General features: G+C 27.7%; 2 protein-coding genes across 2 annotated transcripts; one reads left to right on the forward strand and one right to left on the reverse strand.

Moving 5' to 3' along the window:
* Positions 1-2,958: 2,958 nt before the first annotated feature.
* LOC142229170 (lectin subunit alpha-like) lies at positions 2,959-3,719 on the forward strand. The gene is made up of 3 exons (XM_075299707.1): positions 2,959-3,115; positions 3,180-3,291; positions 3,359-3,719. Exons 1-3 carry the CDS (start codon positions 2,996-2,998, stop codon positions 3,649-3,651), a joined length of 525 nt encoding a protein of 174 aa, XP_075155822.1. The 5' UTR covers positions 2,959-2,995; the 3' UTR covers positions 3,652-3,719.
* Positions 3,720-7,435: 3,716 nt separating this feature from the next.
* On the reverse strand, positions 7,436-8,231 carry LOC142230036 (lectin subunit alpha-like). The gene is made up of 3 exons (XM_075300646.1): positions 8,078-8,231; positions 7,891-8,002; positions 7,436-7,834 (listed from the first exon to the last, which is right to left on the reverse strand). Exons 1-3 carry the CDS (start codon positions 8,201-8,203, stop codon positions 7,614-7,616), a joined length of 459 nt encoding a protein of 152 aa, XP_075156761.1. The 5' UTR covers positions 8,204-8,231; the 3' UTR covers positions 7,436-7,613.
* Positions 8,232-16,165: the final 7,934 nt, after the last annotated feature.

Genomic DNA, 16,165 nt, shown 5'->3' on the forward strand with positions numbered 1-16,165 from the left:
TATTTCTATAGAAAAATTTTTCAAAATTTATTTCTATAGAAAATTTTGTCAAAATTTTATTTCTATTAAAAAATTTGTCGATTTTTTTGGATAGCAAATTTTTTCAACATTTTTCTCTATAGAAAATTTTGTCAACAATTTTTTTGCATGGAAAATTTTGTCAATGTTTTTATTGCATAGAAAATTTTGTCAAAATTTTATTTCTATAGAAAATTTTTTCAAAATTTTAATTTCTATAGACATGTGTGTCAAAATTTTATTTCTATAATATTTTTTCAAAATTTTAGTTTCTATAGACATGTTTGTCAAAATTTTATTTCTACAATGAATTTTGTCAACATTTTTCTCTATAGAAAATTTTGTCAATGTTTTTATTGCATAGAAAATTTTGTCAAAATTATAATTCTATAGAAAATTTTGTCAAAATTTTATTTCTATAGAAAATTTTGTCAAAATTTAAATTTCTATAGACATGTTTGTCAAAATTTTATTTCTACAATGAATTTTGTCAAAATTTTAGTTCCATAGAAAATGTTGTCAACATTTTATTTCCATAGAAAATTGTGTCAAAATTTTATTTCCATGGAAAATTTTGTCAAAACTCTATGGAAAATTTTGTCAACATTTTATTTCTATAAAATTTTATCAAAATTGTATTTCTATAAAATTTTGTCAAAATTTTATTTCTATAGAAAGGTTTTTCAAAATATTATATCTACAATGAATTTTGTCAAAATTTAATTTCTGTAGAAATTTTGTCATAATTTTATTTCCATAGAAAAATTTGTCAAAATTTTATTTCTATATTTATAGAAAATTTTGTCAACAATTTAATTCCTTCCGATAATTTTCTCAAAATTTCAATTCTACAATGAATTTTGTCAAAATTTTATTTTTATAAAAAATTTTATCAAAATTATATCAGATAATTTTCTCAAAAATTTTAATTCTACAATAAAGTTTGTCAAAATTTTATTTCTATAGAAAATTTTGTCATAATTTTATTTCCATAAAAAAGCTTATTCCTATATTTTATTTCTATATAATTTGTCAAAATTTTATTTCTATAGAAAATTTTGTCAAAATTTTATTTCGATTGAAAATTTTGTCAAAATTTTTTTTCTATAGGAAATGTTGTCAAAATTTTATTTCCATAAAAACTGTTGTCAAAATTCTATTTCCATAGAAAATTTTGTCAACATTTTATTTCTATAGAGAATTTTGTCAAAAGTTTATTTCTATAGAAAATTTTGTCAACATTTTATTTCTATGCAAAATGTTATCAATATTTTATTTCTATAAAAAATTTTATCAACATTTTATTTCTATAAAATTTTGTTAAAATTTTATTTCTATATATTTTGTCAAAATTTAATTTCTATAGAAAATTTTGTCATAATTTTATTTCCATAGAAAATTTTATTCCTATATTTTATTTCTATATAATTTGTCAAAATTTTATTTCTATAGAAAATTTTGACAAAATTTTGTTTCTATATATTTTGTCTAAATATCATTTCTATAGAAAATTTTGTCACAATTTTATTTCTGAAGAAAATTTTGCCAAATTTTTATTTTTATAGAAAATTTTGTCAAAATTTTGTTTCTATAGAAAGTTTTGTCACAATTTTATTTCTACAATGAAATTTGTCAAAATTTAATTTCTATTGAAAATTTTGTCATAATTTTTTTTCTATAGAAAATTTTGTCAAAATTTCATTTCTATAGGAAATGTTGTCAAAATTGTATTTCCATAGAAACTGTTGTCAAAATTTTATTTCCATAGAAAATTTTGTCAACATTTGATTTCTATAAAAAAAGTTTATTAAAATTTTATTTCTATACAATTTTGTCAAAATTTTATTTCTATATAAAGTTTTGTCAAAATTTTATTTCTACAATGAATTTTGTCAAAATTTAATTTCTATAGAAAATTTTGTCATAATTTTATTTCCAGTGAAAATTTTGTCAACATTTTATTTCTACATATTTTGTCAAAATTTTATTTGTATAGAAAATTTTAAAAATATTTTTGAGTGTTGTTGGCCTAGTTTATGTTTAATCTGATTATTAATTTTGTTAAAATTTTATTTTGATTGAAAATTTTTTTTATTTCTATAAAAAATTTTGTCAAAATTTTATTTTGTGAAAATTATATTTCTATAGAAAATTTTGTCAAAATTTTATTTTGTGAAAATTATATTTCTATAGAAAATTTTGTCAAAATTTTATTTCTATAGAAAACTTTGTTAGAATTTTATTTTATTTATTTTATTAAAAATTTAATTTTTATAGAAAATTTTATCAAAAGTTTAATTTCTTCAGATAATTTTCTCAAAACTTTATTTTATAGAAATCTTATTTCTATGGACAATTTTCTCAAAATTTTATTTCTATAGAAAATTTTGTCAAAATTTTATTTTTATAGAAAATTTTGTTAAAATTTTATTTCTATAGAAAATTTTGTCAACATTTTGTTTTCTATAGAAAATTTTTATTTCTTTAGAAAATTTTGTCAAAAATTTTTCTGCATAGAAAATTTTATCAACATTTTTTGCATACAATTTAGCATCATTCTTAGTTGGAGAGGAAGATTTTGCAAAATCTACCAATATTTACCAATCATTACAAAATCTACAATTATTGGTAGAATTCTACCAACTGTGGCAACCGTCGTGAACGCACTGTTAGGTACATAAAGCTTTTTCCAATTCTATACGAAAGTATTTTTTTTATTTTTTTTTTTGAGTGTATTGAGTGCTTTAGTTCTCTTTGTTAAGAAAATATGACTAAATTTTATTTATGAATTGGCGTTTTTAAACTAAAAGGGATTTTTTGTTGTATTTAATGGGATTTTACACTTTCTTGTATTAAGAATCTTATCAAAAACTTTATATGAAACAAAAAATAATAAAACAAAAATATATCGCGAATCATATAAAACCCCAGCATTGCATTCCATAGAGCATCATTCGGAGTTGAGCCTTCGTAAACAATGGTTTTGAAAATTTCAATTTTAATTCTGGTGGTCATGCAAATGACTCAAGCTGTACTCTACGACAAGTGGCATGAATGCCAAGAATTTGGTCGAATATTTATTGAAGAAGAACAAAAGGTAAATATAGTATTCTCCAACGGAAACTTTATTGAAAATTGAAATGCAACCTCATGAATTATAGTACAACTGGTTTGAAGCCTGGAATGAATGTGCCATACGAAATATGACATTGATAGCAGTGGATACTGCGGAGAGAAATCCTGCTATTGATACAATACTACGTAAAAAATTTAGTAAGTAGACCTACACAAGTCTCAGATAAAAAATTTAAATAATTATAATTTAAAAATTGTTTTTAAGCTAAATGTCCTAATTTATGGATTGGTGGTAATGATCTTGGAGAAGAGGGTACATTCATTTGGTCTTCCACGGGTAACCGATTCGAATTTTCCAACTGGCAAAAGGGTCAACCTGATAATTATAAAAATAATGAACATTGCGTCCATTATTATACCATAACTGATTTTGAATGGAACGATGCCCCTTGTTCAAGTAAAATGGGATTTATTTGTGAGGAGAATCGTTTTTGGATGGCAGCACGAAGGGACTTAAATATTAAGAAGAATTTTATAGATCAATTATTTGCCTTATAAATTTATTAGAAAATATAAGAAATAATCTTTTTTCTTAAATAAAACTAAAATATTAAACAATCATAAAATTTTTAATTGAATCTAATTTTGGTAGAACATTTTAATGTATTCGAATTTTCATAGAAAATTTCAATGTATTAATTTGAATTAATTAATTTGAATTTATTCGAATTTCCATAGAAAATTTAAATGTATTCGAATTTTCAAAAAAAAAAATGAATGTGAATTTTTATAGAAAATTTCAATGTATTCGAATTTACATAGAAAAATTCAATGTATTCGCATGTTCGAAAAAATAATATATTAAATTTTCATAGAAAATTTTAATGCATTCGAATTTTCATAGAAAATTTCAATTTATTTGAATTTTCATAGAAAATTTTAATTAATTCGATTTTTCTTAAAAAATTTTAATGCATTCCAATTTTCATAGAAAATTATATTCGAATTTTTATAGAAAAACCGAATTTATTCGAATTTTCATAGAAAAATTTAATGCATTCGAATTTTCATAAAAAATTTGAATGTATTAGAATTTTTATAGAAATTTTTAATGTATTCGAATTTCCACAGAAAATTTGAATTTATTCGAATTTTCATAGAAAAATTTGAATTTATTCCAATTTTCATAGAATATTTTAATTTTCATAGAAAATTTGAGTGTATTTGAATTTCATAAAAAATTTGAATGTATTCGAATTTTCATAGAAAATTTGAATTTATTCGAAATTTCATAGAAAATTTGAATTTATTCGAATTTTCATAGAAAATTTTAATGCATTCGAATTTTCATAGAAAATTTCAACTTATTTGAATTTTCATAGAAAATTTTAATTAATTCGATTTTTCATAAAAAATGTTAATGCATTCCAATTTTCATAGAAAATTATATTCGAATTTTTATAGAAAAATTGAATTTATTCGAATTTTTATAGAATATTTCAATTAATTTGAATTTATTCGAATTTTCATAGAAAAATTTAATGCATTCGAATTTTCATAATAAATTTGAATGTATTCGAATTTTTATAGAAATTTTTAATGTATTCGAATTTCCACAGAAAATTTGAATTTATTCGAATTTTCATAGAAAAATTGGAATTTATTCCAATTTTCATAGAATATTTTAATTTTCATAGAAAATTTGAGTGTATTTGAATTTCATAAAAAATTTGAATATATTCGAATTTTTATAGAAAATTTGAATTTATTCGAATTTTCATAGAAAATATGAATTTATTCGAATTTTCATAGAAAATTTGAATGTATTCAAATTTTTATAGAAAATTTTAATTTATTCGAATTTTCATAGAATATTTCAATTATTTTTTTTATGAAAATTGAAATATTCTATGAAAATTCGAATACACTCAGAATTTCTATAAAAATTCGAATACATTCCAGTTTTCTGTGTAAATTCGAATATATTAAAATTTTCTATGGAAATTCGAACACATTCCAATTTTCTATGGAAATTCAAATACACTAAAATTTTCTATGGAAATTCAAATACACTAAAATTTTCTAAGAAAATTCGAATAAATTTAAATCTTCTATGAAAATTCGAATACATTCAATTTTTTTATGAAAATTGAAATATTCTATGAAAATTCGAATAAAATTAAATTTTCTATGAAAATTCGAATACACTCTGAATTTCTATAAAAATTCGAAAACATTCCAATTTTCTATGTAAATTGGAATATATTAAAATATTCTATGGAAATTCGAACACATTCCAATTTTCTATGGAAATTCAAATACATTCAAATTTTCCATGAAAATTCGAATAAATTCTAATTTTCATGAAAATTCGAATAAAGTCTAATTTTCGAATAAATTCAAATTTTCTACGAAAATTCGAATACTCGTACATTCAAATTTTCTATGAGAATTCGAATACACTCAGAATTTCTATAAAAATTCGAAAACATTCCAATTTTCTATGCAAATTCGAATGTATTCAAATTTTCTATGGAAATTCGAACACATTCCAATTTTCTATGGAAATTCAAATACACTCAAATGTTCCATGAAAATTCGAATGAATTCAAATTTTCTACGAAAATTCGAATACTCGTCCATTCAAATTTTCTATGAAAATTCGAATACACTCAGAATTTCTATAAAAATTCCAAAACATTCCAATTTTCTATGTAAATTCGAATATATTAAAATTTTCTATGGAAATTCGAACACATTCCAATTTTTTTATGGAAATTCAAATACACTCAAATTTTCCATGAAAATTCGAATAAATTCAAATTTTCCATGAAAATTCGAATGAATTCAAATTTTCTACGAAAATTCGAATACATTCAAATTTTCTACGAAAATTCGAATACACTCAAATTTTCTACGAATGTACGAGTATTCGAATTTTCGTAGTAAAATTGGAATTTGTTCGAATTTTCATTGAAAATTTGAATTTCTTCGAATTTTCATAGAAAATTTGAGTTCAAATAATTCAAATAATTTCCATAAAAAATTGGAATGTGTTCGAATTTACATAGAAAATTGGAATGTTTTCGAATTTTTATAGAAATTCTGAGTGTATTCGAATTTTCATAGAAAATTTTAATTTATTCGAATTTTCATAGAATATTTAAATTTTCATAAAAAATTTGAATGTATTCGAATTTTCATAGAAGATTTGAATTTATTCGAATTTTCATAAAAAAATTGAGTGTATTTGAATTTCCATAGAAAATTGGAATGTGTTCGAATTTCCATAGAAAATTTTAATATATTCGAATTTACATAGAAAATTGGAATGTATTCGAATTTTTATAGAAATTCTGAGTGTATTCGAATTTTCATAGAATATTCCAATTTTCATAAGAAATTTGAATATATTCGAATTTTCAAAGAAGGTTTGAATGCTTTCGAACTTTCATAGAAAATTTGAATGTTTCGGATTTTTATTGGTCTTGCAGATTTCAATGTATTCTAATTTTCATAAAACATTTAAATGTATTCGAATTTTAATAGAAAATTTCAATTTATTTGAATTTTCATAGAAAATTTCAATTTATTTGAATTTTCATAGAAAATTTCAATTTATTTGAATTTTCATAGAAAATTTCAATGCATGCGAATTTTCAGAGAAATGAATGTATTCGAATTTACATAAAAATAGAATTTTTTCGAGTTTTCATAGATAATTAGAATGTATTCGAATTTTCATAGAAAATTTGAATGTATTCAAATTTTCATAGAAAATTTGATTTTATTCGAATTTTAATAGAAAATTGGAATTTATTCGAATTTTAATAGAACATTTGAATGTATTCGAATTCTCATAGAAAATTTAAATGTATTCGAATTTTCATAGAAAATTTGAATGTAGTCAATTTCATAGGAAATTAGGATTTTGTATAAAATTTAACTTAGAAAGAAAATTAAATTTTTCTCGAATTTTTGTACTAAATTTTATTTGATTCGAGTTTCTGTAAAAATTTTTAATTGATTCCAACTTTCATAGAAATGTTGAATTTATTAAAATATTTATGGGAAGTTGTTATAGATAATTCGTATTTTGAATGTTTTCGAAGTTTCGATTTTCATATTTTCATAGAAAATTTGAATGTTTTCAAATTCCCTTAGAAAATTTTAATTTATTCGAATTTTTACATATGATCTGAATATATTCCAATTTTCCATGAAAATTTAAATACATAGAAAATTCGTTTTTTTTTTTCAAATTTTCTATATATTTGAATTTTGGTAGAAAATATGAATGTGTAATACATGTAAATTAATTCGAATTCTCAAAAAAAAAATATTTTTTATTGTGTTCAAACTTCACTTTATTCGAATTTGAATTTATTCGATTTTTAAAACAAAATTGAGGTAGTCGAATTTTTATAGAAAAAATGATTTGAAATGCATCTCATTCACCAAATTCCTTTCTGGGAAATTTTCATTTATTGGTGACACTTTATTCACTCATATTTAGAAAATCACGGACCTTCGCATATGTAGCCATATTTAAAACCACATTTAATATCATTCCATTCTCTCTCTTTGGTTAAATGTACGCAATGCTCTTTACCCAGGAAATTATCGGGCATATTTGCTTTCCATTTGGCGAAGGTAAATGGACGACCAGTTTGAAGCCAGACAAATTTATCTTCATCACCCAAATCGTTAGCGCCAATCCATAAATGGGGACAAGAAGAGCCTACAAATGGAAATGAATGAATTTAATTTTCACGCTAGACATCCTTTAAGTCCAACCAAATTCCTTTTGCAAAATCTCATCGAGAAGTATATTCTTTTCGGGTGTATCAATAGCTATTAAGGACATCTTTTTTCTGGTACATTCTACATGGGCCTTAAACCAATTGCACTAAAATCAGAAAAATAATTAAAGTTTTTCAAGAGGTCCATACCGTTGAGGTCCCTCTTCTGTGTTTGCACTCACCTCCTTATCCGTTTCTATAAAAATTCTGCGTATACCGTTTTTCCCAATCTCATACTCCTTTGACAAGGAAAATACTCCTTGAATGCAAAGTTGTACAATAAAAAGGAACTTAATTAGCTTGAGCATTGCGACTGTCTCTATAGAGATGATAAACTCAACTATTTAAAATATTTTGCTTGTTATGATCAACTTTGCCCACCACAAACAACGAAGGGATAAACTCAAAATTCTATAAATATTCGTAGATTTTATTTTGGTTAACCAACCGACTTTGGTCATGACATGAAATGAATCAAACTCAATACGAACAAAATTAGAATTAACCCCAAACGAGAATTAGAATTAACCACAAACGAAAATAATATTCAAAAGAATAAAATTAGTTAGGTTAGGTTAGGTTAAAGTGGCAGCCCGATTAAGATTCAGGCTCACTTAGACTATTCAGTCCATTGTGATACCACATTAACTAAAAGTACCTATTACATATGGGCACTTCTAGTTTTAACCGCTGAACCTTCTTGATTATTTTTCTTTGTTGAACCAACCAGATTGTTCCAAAAATATTAGCAGACTGCTTAAGTTAACGTTTTCCAGATCCGCCAGTAATCTGAAGCTATATGCTCCTAAAAGTTGCTTGCGCTTTACACAAAATGCAGGACACTCACACAAGAGGTGTTTAATTGATTCTTTTTCCTCCGCATCATGACAGCTCATACAATAGTCATTATACTTCGCGCCAATAGTTTTTGCAAAATCTCCTATCAGGCAGCGACCCGTTATAGCAGATATCAGGAGTGATATCTGACGTCTCGAGAACATTAGCATATCTAGTGTGCGGTTTAAGTTGAAATGGGGCCATATTTGCTTGGTGTCGTTACAACCCTTACAATTCTCCCATCGAACATTTGCCATCATAACAGCCTTCTCACGCAGCATGAGCTTGCAGGTAGCTAGGGGCATACCAACAAATTCTAGTTCCCCTGGAATATGTAAGGTAGTCCCTAGCCTTGCCAACTCATCCGCTTCGCAGTTCCCCGGTATGTTCCTATGGCCAGGCACCCATATTAGGTGAATATTGTACTGCTCAGCCATCTCATTGAGAGATTTGCGGCAATCGATGGCCGTTTTCGAGTTGAGGAACACAGAGTCCAAGGATTTTATTGCAGGTTGACTGTCTGAGTATATATAAATGCCCACATTTTTTGGAACATTACTTCTCAGCCAATTCGCCACCTCTCTTATTGCTAATATTTCAGCCTGAAAAACACTACAGTGATCAGGTAATCTTTTCGCTATTCGAAGTTCCAGATCTTTAGAATATACTCCGAAACCCACTTGGCCATCCAATTTGGAGCCATCAGTGTAGAAATCTATATATCTTTTATTCCCCGGGGTCCGTGTACACCACGCCTCACTGTTGGGAATTAGAGTCTCAAACTTTTTGTCGAAAAGTGGGCTCGCCAAAGTGTAATCCACTACGTTAGGCACATCTGGCATTATTTTGAGGACCGAACTGTGACCGTAACTTTTTTCCGACCACAGCGATAGCTCGCGCAACCGCACAGCCGTTGTTGCAGCTGACTGTTTGGCCAAAATGTCTAAAGGCAATAGATTCAGTATGACATTAAGGGAGTTTGTTCCTGTCTTGCTGAATGCACCTGAGATACACAAGCACGCCATACGCTGAACTTTGTCTAAACTTGTCGGCTGGTGAAGTGCCGGCCACCAGACTACAACACCATATAGCATTATAGGTCTAACCACTGCCGTGTATAGCCAATGTACAATTTTTGGTTTTAGTCCCCACTTTTTCCCTATTGCCTTTTTGCACGAGTATAAAGCTACCGTTGCTTTCCTCGCCCTTTCTTCAATATTAAGCTTAAAGTTCAGCTTCCTGTCCAAAATAACGCCAAGGTATTTTGCACACTCCCTAAAGGGAATTTCAATACCCCCTAAGGAAATGGGCCTAACCGTGGGAGTTTTGCGATCTTTGCAGTACATGACTATTTCTGTCTTTGCAGGATTTACCCCAAGACCATTATCTTTCGCCCATTTCTCAGTCATCCGGAGGGCTCTCTGTATAATATCTCTAATTGTTGATGGGAATTTTCCCCTGACTGCTATCGCCACATCATCTGCGTATGCCACCACTTGTATCCTTTCTTTTTCTAGGGAAACCAGAAGGTCGTTTATAGCAACATTCCAAAGAAGAGGTGATAGAACTCCTCCTTGAGGAGTGCCTCTGTTCACATACTTTTGTATGTCTGCTTGTCCTAGTGTCGTCTAACAGCCTGAGTATACATGGATCAACATTCAGAGTTGTCAGTCCATTTAATATCGAGCTCGGATGGACATTATTGAACGCCCCTTCGATGTCTAGAAACGCCACGATTGTGTATTCTTTGACAGATAGTGAGCTTTCAATAAAGCTGACTAGTTCATGTAGTGCGGTCTCAGTAGACCTGCCCTTCGAGTATGCATGCTGTCGTTTCGAAAACAAACATGAATCGATGCTAGTTCTAAGATAAATATCTATCATCCTCTCCAGAGTCTTAAGTAGGAATGAGGATAAGCTGATTGGTCGGAAATCCTTCGCCCTCGAGTGAGAGGCTTTTCCCGCTTTAGGTATGAAAACGACTTTTGTTTCCCTCCACTTTCCTGGGATATATGATAAGTTGATACATCCTTTATATATCACCGACAACCAGGGGATAATTTTGTCAGTTACAGCTTGTAACTCCGCCGGAGTAATTCCATCAGGTCCAGGGGATTTGAATGGTCCAAAGCTATTTAGCGCCCATCTTATTCTAGTTTCCGATACAATTTCCTCGACAGGAAACGACCGCTGAGCAACTGTGGCACCGCCAGTACATGGTTCAACCGTTTGATTTCCGGGAAAATGTGTGTCCAATAGTACCTCCAGCGTCTCCTCACTGGACGTTGTCCAATTGCCCTCCGATGTTTTAATGAAACCTGGAGCGGAGTTGGTGGATGCTAGAACCTTCCGTAGTCTGGAAGCCTCGGACGTATTCTCAATACTGCTGCAGTAAGCATTCCAAGAGTTATGCTGAGCCTTTCTCAGTTCTCGCTTGTATCCTCTCAGATTCTTCTTGTAAGCGTCCCAGTCCTCAGGGGCTCTGGTGGACTTTGCCTTGTTAAAGAGCTTCCTGCAGGATTTCCTCATATTACTTAATTCCGTAGACCACCATGGTGGTCGATGTTTCCCCCTTGGCTTTCCTCTAGGGCATGCAGCTTTCAGTGAGATGTTGAAGGCCTTAGTAATCCGCTCCACTGCGTGTTCGATATCTTGCACATTTCTCATATTTGTCTCTGTTATTTCCGGTATCATCATATTGAACGATTCCCTATACCTATTCCAGTCAGCTTTCCTAACATTTGGCGGAAATATGATCTTGGTGATATGAACATCAAATTTGAAACTGATGTAGCGATGATCTGAGAAGCTGTGTTCACTTAAAACCTGCCACTCAGATATCATTTCATTCAGTTCTTGCGAGGCCAAGGTGATGTCCAAAACCTCTTGCCTGTTTTTAGTGACAAAGGTTGGGACATCTCCCTTGTTGCAAACTACCAGATTAGTACGCAAAATAAACTCTATTAGCGACTCTCCCCTTGCATTAGTATCACTACTTCCCCATATACTATGATGTGCATTCGCATCGCATCCCATAATGAGTTTCGTCTTTGTTTTCAGTGACTCCTCCACTAAGGTCTTAACGGCATATGGAGGCATCTCCCTGTCATGTCCCATGTAGACCGAAGATACCCAATATTTGCATTTGGCTATTTCTAAACTTGCAACGACAGTGTCTGTATTGCACATTGAAGGAAGCAGAAACAAATTGAGCTCGTTTTTAGCAATTATACAGGCTCGATTTATATCATTACCAGTATACTGCAATAGTTTGAACCCCGGAGTACTTAATTCACATATTTTGTTTTTATAAGCATATGGTTCTTGAATAAGAACTATATCTATGTCCCCTTTCATCAGGAGAACTTTTAAGGCAGCACATGCAGCCTTACAATGATGAAGATTTATCTGGAGGATCCGTAGGACCATCGAGATTTTCAACAACCGTCACATCAGCCGCTTCAATCGAGTCATCAAGAATGTCCTCTTCAGAGATATCGGTGACTCTCGCAATAACCATAGGTTCAACTTTGGTGAGTTCTGAGGCAGTAGAAGCCTCCTCACGCATACGGTATCTATCCATGTCTTCAAATGTCTTGGTATCCCCCTCGACTTCGCAAGAGGATCCGCTTACTTCTGATTCAGACAGAGGCTTGTCCATTTCTGAATCCTTTAGCTGATCGTTTTTATACACCTTCATTTGGATATAATGAAAGCCATAACATACACGGCCCTGGGACTTTGCTAGATGTGGCAAAGACTGAGTGTTCAATATAAACACTGCATGCCGTCTTGGCCCATCCACTTCATCCAAACGGCCAACCTTCCAATCAGCTGTTGGAAGATCTGGATTGCATTGTTTCAGTCTATTTAAAATAGATTCAGGGTCAGGAGGGTTTGCAGGTATCCACGCATGTGCTCTTGGTCTAGCCGGTATGTCTTTCTTCTCGACTAACTCTAGAGCAGCTCCTTCCCAAACTTCACCAATTAATATCAGAGCAGCTTTAAAACATTCTATAGACCTCTGGTCCTCAAATGCGACTAGCTTAAATCGTCCTTGATACCAACCAGCCTCTTGGTGTCGAGGATCTGGGCCGGGAAACTTTTCCAGCACCTGTGAGTAGACGCCAGACAAAGCATTCTCAATTTCCCCCCATTTTTGCTTTGGAACCATACCGTCCAATGCTCCTTTATTTATGATAGCCATCACAAGGCTGTCTTTAGCAACTGAGGCAAACGATCGTTGATCCCTTTTGGAGGATGGCAGCTCATCCGGTGATCGTTCCCTTTTTCCAGCCTCAAGAATTCCTTGAGCCCATTTTAAGGAATCGCTTTGTTTAGCCGACAACGTGCTTGGGTCGACTGATCCTAATTTCTTTAGGATAAACAAAGCATTTCTGCGTTCTTTGAATCTCTTTCGTGAGGGATTACCTCCTTTTGATGCCGTTACCTTGGAAAAGGTCCGACTTGTCAAATTGTCGCCACCTGTCGACCCGTCTACAGGTCGACTAATTGGGCCTAACTCTTGGTCATTGCCCAAATTTATAACTTCAGTCGATACCCGTCCACTGGGCCCTGAAGTTAGCAACCCAGTGGATGTCTTTGAATTTCTCTGCATGGTGGCCTAATATCCCACCACACTTGAAATTCGTAGTAGGTACTTATTACGATGATTTTATCCGCTATTAAAAAACACGTCCGTTCCGTTCGACGGTTGAAATAAAAATAAAAATTAGTTAACTTTGAATATTTATAATGGTAATCTTAAATAAATTCTAAATCCAATTGTCAACACTTTATTTCAATAGAAAATTTTGTCCAAATTTTTTTTCTATAGTAAATTTTTTCAAAAATTTTATTTGAAAATTTTGCCAAAATTTTATTTTCATGGAAAATTTTGTCAAAATTATAAATTATAAAAAATTTTGTCAAAAATTTATTTCTATAGAAAGTCCTATAGAAATTATAAGTTACAAAAAAATTTGTCAAAAGTTTATTTCTATAAAAAAATTCTCAAAATTTAGTTGACTAGGCAAAATCTGCCAAAACATTAAGAATTCTACCAATAGAATTGTATCAACTGTGGCAACCAGATCCATATTAAAGGCTGTAAGACCAAATTAAGTTTTCATATAAAAATTTTAGATTTTTTTCATGATTTTCATCTATCTTTTCGCTCTAGGAATTGTTTGTTTTATTTCTATAGAACATTTTTTCAAAATTTTATTTCTATCGCAAATTCTGGCAAAATTTTATTTCTATAGAAAATTTTGTCAAAATTTTATTTCCATAGAAATTTTTTCCACATTTTTTAGAATTAACAGAAAAAAGAAAAGTAATTACAGAATTATTTCTATAGAAAATTTTGTCAAATTTTTATTTCTATAGCAAATTTTGTCAAAATTGTATTTCTATAGAAAATTTTTTCAAAATTTTATTTCTATGGAAAATTTTGTCAAAATTTTATTTCTATAGAAATTTTATTTCTATAGAAAATTTTGTCAAAATTATAAATTATAGAAAATTTTATTTTTATAGACAATTTTTTCAAAACTATAAATTATGGAAATTTTTACAAAATTTTATTTCTATCGAAAATTTTGCAAAATTTTATTTCTATAGAAAATTTTGTTAAAATTTTATTTGTAATGAAATTTTATTTCCAAAAAATTTTTTGTCAAAATTGTAAATTATAGAAAATTTTATTTCTATAGAAAATTTTTTTCAAAATTTGATGTCTATAGAAAATTTAATTCTGCTAGTCTGTAAGGATTGTACTCCATAGACTTAATAAATAAATTTTGTCATAATTTTATTTCTATAGAAAAGTTTGTCAACATTTTATTTCTATAGAAAATTTTGTCAAAATGTTATTTCTATAGAAAATTTTGTTAAAATTTTATTTCTATAGTAAATTTTGTCAAAATTTTATTTCTATAGAAATTTTTGTCAAAACTTTAGTTCTATCAAAAATTTTGTCAAAACTTTATTTCTATCGAAAATTTTGTAAACATTTTATTTTTATGCAAAATTTTGTCAAAATTTTATTTCTATAGAAAGTGTTGTCAAAATTTTATTTCTATAAAAAATTTAGTCAAAATTTTATTTCTTTAGAAATTTTTGTCAAAATCTGTAAGGATTGTAATCCATAGACTTAATAAATAAATTTTATCATAATTTTATTTCTATAGAAAATTTTGTCAACATTTTATTTCTATAGAAAATTTAGTCAAAATTTTATTTCTATAGAAAATTTTATCAACATTTTATTTTTATATAAATTTGGTAAAAATTTTATTTCTTAGTAAATTTTGTCAAAATTTTATCTCTATAGAAAATTTTTGTCAAAATTTTATTTCTATAGAAAATTTTATCAAAATTGTATTTCTATAGAAAATTTTGTCAAAATTTTATTTCTATAGAAATTTTTGTCAAAATCTGTAAGGATTGTAATCCATAGACTTAATAAATAAATTTTATCATAATTTTATTTCTATAGAAAATTTTGTCATAATTTTATTTCATTAGAAAATTTTGTCAAAATTTTATTCTTAGTAAATTTTGTCAAAATTTTATCTCTATAGAAAATGTTTGTCAAAATTTTATTTCTATAGAAAATTTAGTCAAAATTTTATTTCTTTAGAAATTTTTGTCAAAATCTGTAAGGATTGTAATCCATAGACTTAATAAATAAATTTTATCATAAGTTTATTTCTATAGAAAATTTTGTCAAAATTTTATTTCTATAGAAAATTTTGTCAACATTTTATTTTTATATAAATTTTGTAAAAATTTTATTTCGTAGTAAATTTTGTAAAAGTTTATCTCTATAGAAAATTTTTTCAAAATTTTATTTCTATAGAAAATTTTGTCAAATTTTTATTTCTATAGCAAATTTTGTCAAAATTGTATTTGTATAGAAATTTTTTTTTCAAAATTTTATTTCTATGGAAAATTTTGTCAAAATTTTATTTCTATAGAAATTTTATTTCTATAGAAAATTTTGTCAAAATTATAAATTATAGAAAATTTTATTTTTAAAGACAATTGTTTCAAAACTATAAATTATGGAAATTTTTACAAAATTTTATTTCTATCGAAAATTTTGCAAAATTTTATTTCTATAGAAAATTTTGTTAAACTTTTATTTCTATAAAAAATTTTGTTAAAATTTTATTTCTATGGAAAATTTTGTTAAAATTTTATTTCTATGGAAAATTTTGTTAAAATTTTATTTCTATAGAAAATTTTGTCAAAATTTTATTTCTATAGAAAATTTTGTCAAAATTTTATTTCTATAGAAATTTTTTTTCAAAATTATAAATTATAGAAAATTTTATTTCTATAAATTATGGAAAATTTTGCAAAATTTTATTTCTCTAGAAAATTTTGTCACAATTTTACTTCTAATGAAATTTTAGATCTAAAATCTA

This window comes from Haematobia irritans, chromosome 3 (assembly GCF_050003625.1).
Source record: "Haematobia irritans isolate KBUSLIRL chromosome 3, ASM5000362v1, whole genome shotgun sequence".
Classification (NCBI taxonomy): Eukaryota; Metazoa; Arthropoda; class Insecta; order Diptera; family Muscidae; genus Haematobia; species Haematobia irritans.